This window comes from Silurus meridionalis, chromosome 16, assembly GCF_014805685.1.
Source record: "Silurus meridionalis isolate SWU-2019-XX chromosome 16, ASM1480568v1, whole genome shotgun sequence".
Lineage (NCBI taxonomy): Eukaryota > Metazoa > Chordata > Actinopteri > Siluriformes > Siluridae > Silurus > Silurus meridionalis.
The window spans coordinates 2038830-2045881 of NC_060899.1; the positions used below are offsets into that span (position 1 = coordinate 2038830).

The 7052-nt window shown below is 37.3% G+C and overlaps 1 protein-coding gene across 1 annotated transcript in view; it reads right to left on the minus strand.

Moving 5' to 3' along the window:
* The window catches only part of col9a3 (collagen, type IX, alpha 3), a 24736-nt gene extending 20593 nt beyond the window's left edge, over window positions 1-4143 (minus strand). The window contains exons 1-2 of the mRNA XM_046869157.1: window positions 3868-4143; window positions 2838-2915 (exon numbers count right to left, since the gene is read on the minus strand). Coding sequence (XP_046725113.1) covers window positions 2838-2915; window positions 3868-3933 — 144 coding nt within the window. The 5' untranslated portion in view covers window positions 3934-4143. The remainder of the gene's footprint in view (window positions 1-2837; window positions 2916-3867) is intronic.
* Between the last annotated feature and the right edge of the window lie 2909 nt (window positions 4144-7052).

Consider the following 7052-nt stretch of genomic DNA (forward strand, 5'->3'; position numbering starts at 1 on the left):
GAATTCATTTACTACCGTTACTGTAATTGAGTCGTTTTTTTTTACTACTTTTTTTTAAAGCAATTAAAAAAATCTGTGATTTTACTTTTATTTTATGTTTGTTTTGTTTGAAGTATTGCACTTAACTACATTTTAAATCATAGCCATTGCTGAGTAAAAAAACAAATACAGGAAAATAATAAAAGGTAAAAAAAAATAAAGTAAAAAACCCGTAAACTACGCCACTGATTGATTGATGGGCGGAGAGCAAACACGCTAAACTCAAAAGAAAGAAAGATGGAGACGGACAAGACAGACATGATGCAGACCGAGCGGAACGCCAAATGCTCAATGTCGGAATTTTGAATCTGCATTTGCACTTTCTTACATCATCATAAACGACATTAAATCTTGAATTTTTTTTTTTTTGTCATGGTCATGGACTGTAGTGTGTGTAGTGTATTTTTTTTTAATAATTGTATTGATATCTTTTTTTTTGTTTTTTTGTCAAATCGACTTTTGACTTTTATTTGAGTAGATTTTTTGACTGGTAAATTTTCATTGAAGTAACAGTAACTTTTACTTGAGTAAAAAAAACAATTATACTACCTACTAGTATACAACCTCAATTTGTTACTAGAAATGCATCCTGTAACAAAGGACAGGACAGTGGTAATATTGCATCATAAAATAGAAGAGCCAATCATAATCCAGTATGCAAATGAAGACTGGAAAGTTCACTAGAGTGGATAGTAAAGTATGCTAAGGTATTGGAGTGCGGTATTTCTGTTTTTAGAGGGTTTTTTCAGGGTGTTAATTGTAAAATTAGTAAACTGAGTTATAAAATGTTTACATTTCTTAACAAGGTTTATTAGACGCATTGTGTCTGACCTTCATGATCTGACTGATAGTATTTTTATTTTATGAGTCAGAAAATGTTGGGTAAAGCTACAAACTAAAGAGAGGATCAGGGTGGAAGGGTAGACGTAGAATAGAGGGTAGGAAATGTGTGTGTGTGTGTGGGGGAATAACATTAGAAAGGTCTTTTTGATTTCAGAGACTGTATGAATGAGTTCTGTGTTCCAGTCTTCCACGCTACTCTGCTACTCTGCCACCATTTATACAGGAAACAGGCCGTGTGTTTTCTTAGTAAACTAACCTGCGTTTTTTTGCACCTTTGCCCTTCTGTGATTGTTCATTTAAGCACTAACAGTTAACAAGCAAAAACACAGGGAACGGGAATATCAGTGCGAGTGCTGGATGGTAATCTGTAGAGGCGCGAAGAAAAGAGACGATAAAAAATCCTAAAATTTAGACATTTCTATAAAACGTGATATTTCAAACTGTGACTTGCTTTATACATATTAATATATAAATGTGTTTGTCACATGTACATAAAAGCACAGTGAAATAGTTTGAGAGCTTCCAGTATGTTAGGAAGCTTGGGTCAGAGTACAGGTCAGCCATTATACAGCACCCCTGAATCAGAGAGGGTTAAGGGCCTTGCTCAAGGGCCCCAAGAACAGCCGCTTAATAGTATTAGGCTTGAACCCTTCCCCCAAAAAGTCCTTCTGATCAATAGCCCGGATATATATATATATATATATATATATATATATATATATATATATATATATATATATATATATAATTTAAAAAACAAGTATTAATTCTTACTTTAACTTTAATTTTAAAGTCAAAAATTGCAAACAACTTGGTTGTTCAGAGGTCTATGATCTTTGGCATTTTGAATGGAATAATATGGTTAAAAGTTGATCTTATTAGCAATTTCCAATGAATTAAACTCATACAACATGTATATGTAATGCACCAGCATGTCCTGCACAAACCTGGTGTTACAGACCTCCTCCCTAACAGTCTTTCTGACATTCTGAGGGACAGATACCCGTTTTATCAATGACATTCATTAGGGTTCCATTTAATGAGTATTTATAAGAATCAAGTTCCTTTTATTTTTATTTTTTTTAATTACCATCTTTTTTTCTACCTGCGTTTAATTCGATTTTAATAACTATAATAACTGCAGTAGAGACGATGCCCCACGATTCGCATCCGAACAATTTATTCTGATATCTATAAAATTAAATAAAAACAAAACCAAAAAAAGTATAAAGCTTAAAAGGGGAAAATAATGAAATACTTATTAGTTTATTCATTTATTTATTTGTGATTAATATTTTATTAGTAATTTATTCTATAATTAAAAAATAAATAAATAAAATATATAATTGGTTCCGCTCAGATTTTCAAATTGTCTTATGACGATCTTTTCCTGTCATTTCGCTCCTAATCGGATCGGGACTCAAATATAAAGTGAATATAAATTGGAGGAGGAATTCACAGTGTTTTATTATGTATATTTATTTTTGCAAGTTGTAATCTTATTTGCGATATAACGTCGTTATTTGAAGTCTGACGATATTTTGCTGCGAAAAAATAGCATCGAGTTGCTCCATAGCTCCACCCCTCAGTGACACTGGAAAGAAAAAAGGGTGCGAAGGTGGAGCTTTGATTTCTTTAATAAATCCTACGCAAATTTTTAGCTACTCACAGCTATCAAGAAGTTCTTTTTTTTAACTCGGACAACATCTCGAATATTCTCCCAATAATGAGATTTCTCCAGTAATAAGATTCGCAGAATTACGGCAGAATTGAATATAACAGCAAGAGAATGTCACTCAATTCTAAACGAAAACAATTTATTTATAAGAAATAAAAAAAACGAAAATCCGTTTTTAAAAATGTGTGCATTTTTTTGTCTGGTGTTGAAATTTATAGTAAAAGAGTCTTGATCAATAATCCATAGTCATAATCTGTTTACTTTTCGGTTCACTTACATCAATGCCATCTCTACCTGGGGGTCCTGGTAGTCCTGTAGGTCCTGGAGGTCCAGGAAGCCCACGAGATCCAGGTGACTGGAACACACACACACATGAAATATATATATATTCCAGATCATAATAAAATTTTTCACACGTTTATGTTTTTATTTATATCTGTCTATAAAGACATTGATACACACACTTTTATGAAGTTCCTCACGTTAATCGTTTACCTGGACATCGATCCAAATCCCTAAGGTATCATTTAAACCAATTTTCCTCCGAAATCAACTATAAAAAGTGTGCGATTTTCACAGGGTTGAAACGGTGAACAGCTTCTGTATTAACAAGAGTGTATTGATGCCGAGCGCCAGGAGGTCGCCGCATTTCAGCAGTGCAGAAGCTACGGGTTTGGAACAAAGGTGACATTGTGAGGAGGAGGAGGAGGAGGAGGAGGAGGAGGAAGGTTAACCTCAGCGAGCTCAGCATTCCTCAGCTGGACTTCACAAAGTTCACAGTAACGTGAAAAGTGTTCTTCATAAACAAAGCCACTAGGTCAATATTGTAGAAGAGCGTGTAACCATGAGGTGAAATTCCTACATCTAGAAATGCATTTTGCACTAATCCAATTTCGTGAGTGTGGATCGACTCGACTTCTACAAATCCAACAATCATCATGCGTACGATATCCAATAATATACAACATGTTATGCTATAAAATGCAGCGGTCTTAGAGATTAAACATAATGAGAGACTGGATCAAGGAGATAAATCAAAAGGTCCTTAGAGGATCTAAAACTTCTGTAATCCAGTTCTAAGTACTAAAATTAGATACTTATCAACAAACTCTTCCTCATTTACCTGCATTGCCATGAGATACTGAGAACCAGAAGGCCTTCTGCATGGACTATCGATCATCTCGTATTAAATATGATCCATTACACTCAAACTTTTCAGCACTCAAGACCCCCAAACGTGATCCTTCACCTGGACCCTCAGCATCTCAGCAAAAACTCTCCATTACCACACCATCCTTCATACTCACCTGAGCAAGGGATGAGGCCAAAAGCTGGCAGAGAATAAGCAAGCCCAATGCTGAGAACATGGCCATGGCTCTCGTCCGTTCCCTCAGCTGGAAGAAGACGAGTGGATTCCCCCCAGTTCCTATGAACACGCTTTCTCCACACGGACGCAGAGCTCCTGAGTGCCTTTCCCTGCTGATTCCAGATAAACCGGAGCCTCCAGCCCAAAAAGGGGGGAGGGATGGACAGACAGGGCAAAGGAGAGGACAGAAAGAGGCGGAGGTGGGCAGGAACGAAAGTGGGAGGCATTTAGGAGACTGTGGAGTCGTGAGGAGCAAAATAGAGGGAATGAAACCTGAGAGTTCTTTGGGAAGTGTGTGTGAAAGGAGCGCTCTAAATCCGATCTCTAAACTAATAATCAGGAAAATTGGATTTCTTATCTATCTATCTATCTATCTATCTATCTATCTATCTATCTATCTATCTATCTATCTATCTATCTATCTATCTATCTATCTATCTATGATTTTTTTTATATTACTTATATTATAATATTTTACTATATTTAAATTAGACTATGATTAAAATTTTGTGGACACCTGAGCAAACATTTAGTCTTCATTTGCTGTTATAATAACCTCCTAGATGTTCCACTAGATGTTCCACTAGATGTTCCACTAGATGTTCGTGGAGATTCATTCAGCTCCAAGGCTGTTAGTAAAGTAAGGTTCTGATGTAGGTGAGAAGTTGAGGAGGTTCCTGGGGTGCAGTCAGCATTCACATTCATCCCAAAGGTGTTCAATAGGGTTTATAGCAGGAGATCTTCCACACCATCCCGTGGAAAACAGATCTTCGTGGAGTTGGAACAGTTTTGAGTCTCCCACTTGAACTGAAAGGGAGATTTCAAGATTCCACATTTCAAGACTTCCTCTACAGTTGTGTGCCTCCAACTTTGTGGGAACATTTTGGGGAAGAAGCACATGCAGGTGCATCAAAACAATTAGAATATCATTAAAAAGTTGATTTATTTTAGTAATTCAATACAAAAAAGTGATTGGTATATTATACAGATTCCTCACACACACACTAATTCAATATTTGAATACTTCATAAGACCAATCAAAACATTTTGAGTGAATTGTTGGTCTTCTGGAAAGTCTGTTGATTTACTGTATCTGTACTAAATATTCGGTCGAGGCTCGTTTTGCTTTAATTACTGGAGGTGATCAGTCTGTGGCACTGCTGAGGTGGTGTGGAAGCCCAGGTTTCTTTGACTGTGGCCTTCAGCTCATTTGCACTTTTTGGTCTCATTTTCCTCTTTACACTACCACACAGATTTTCCATGGGGTTTAGGTCTGGTGAGCTGGCTGGCCAGTCAATTACACCAACACCATGGTCATTTAACCAACTTTTGGTGCTTCTGGCAGTGTGGGCAGGTGCCAAATCTTGCTGGAAAATGAAATCAGCATCTCCATAAAGCTGGAAGCATGAAGTGCTCTAAAACTTCCTGGTAGACGTCTGTGCTGACCTTGGACCTTATAAAACACAGTGGACCAACACCAGCAGATCACACGACTCCCCAAACCACCACTGACTGTGCAAACTTCACACTGGACCTCAAGCAGCTTGGATTCTGTGCCTCTGTTCTCTTCTTCTTCCAGACTCTGGACCTTGATTTCCAAATGAAATGCAACATTTTCTTTCCTTTTATCTGAAAAAACGACTTTGTCCCACTAAGCAAAAGTCTAGACCTTTTTGCCCTTTGCCCAGGTAAGACACCTCTGACGTTGTCTCTGGTTCAGGAGCTGCTCGACATGAGGAATACATCAGTTGTAGCCCATGGAGAAGTCTGTGTGTGGAGGCTCTTGAAGCACTGACTCCAGCTGCAGTCCACTCTTTGTGAATCTTCACAAATTCTGGAATCTGCTTCGCTTCACCTTTTTCTACCACAGTTTTTCCTTCCATTTAACTTTCCATTAATGTGCTTGGATACTGCACTCTGTGAACAGCAGCTTCTTCAGCGATGACCTTTTATGTCTCACTCTCCATGTGCAGGGTCAATCCTCGTCTTCTGGACAACTGTCAAGTCAGCAGTCTTCCTCCATGAGTGTGAAGCCTGAACCAGACTGAGACACCATTTAAAGGCTCAGGAAACCGTTGCAGGAGTTTGGATTTAATGAGCTGATTAGTGTGAGACACCACAAGTCTCTAATATTCAACTTTTTCACAATATTCTCATTTTCTGAGGTATTGATTTTTGGGTTTTCATCAGCTGTGAGCCAAAATCATCAAAATTAAAAGAAATAAACACTTGAAATATATCAGTGTGTGATGAATTTATATAATATACCAGTTTCACTCATCGTATTGAATTACTGTAATAAATCAACTTTTAAAAAATATTCTACTTTAGATATCTGTAGGTGGGTGGAAAAGGCGGGTGTCCCAATACTTTTGGCAATATACAGGTGCATAAATGCAGAAACTGGTGGTCTTGTCATCTGCTGGTGTTGGTCCACTGTGTTTGATCAAGTCCAAGGCCAAGTTCTAATTTATTGAGATGCACCTGTAGTGTTTTTTTCTTTATTTTGGACTGAACCAGGCTCTTCTCATTATCTGACTTTTCAATTAAGTCTTTTACCTTCCATCCTGAATTTATTCAGCTAATTTATAACTACTTGTTTAGTATTTTGGTGGGGTTGGTTGATCTAGATTCTTTTCAAGACTGACACAAGGAATATTGTAAGTCAACATATTAATTGGTTTACTTTCCTTCTATTGGAAACAAATGAAATGTAAAAAAGTTTACATTATACACACATTTCCCAAAGTCCCAAAGGTTAACACCTGTTAATGCGTGTCCTCGGTACATAAAGATACTTTGATTCTGGTTTGTAAGCATCTACAATGTTTGGAAACATCTGGTGGTTTAAGGTTGACGTGCATGTTCCTTATGTTTCAATGCAACAAACTTACAACAAAAGACAAACACACAAGAATTTGACAGTGAACGAGTGGATGAAAGTTCTGTGGAGTCCAAATTGGACATTTTTGTCTCTACCAGAAGAACTTGTGTAAGATGGAGCACAGGAGATAAGATGTGATCAGACTCCCCTCACCCCCACACTCACACATGGAGGTGGAAGTTTAATGGTTTGGGCTTGTTTTAGAGCAGGGAAGGTTCCGGAAAAAGTGAAAGGAATCCTGA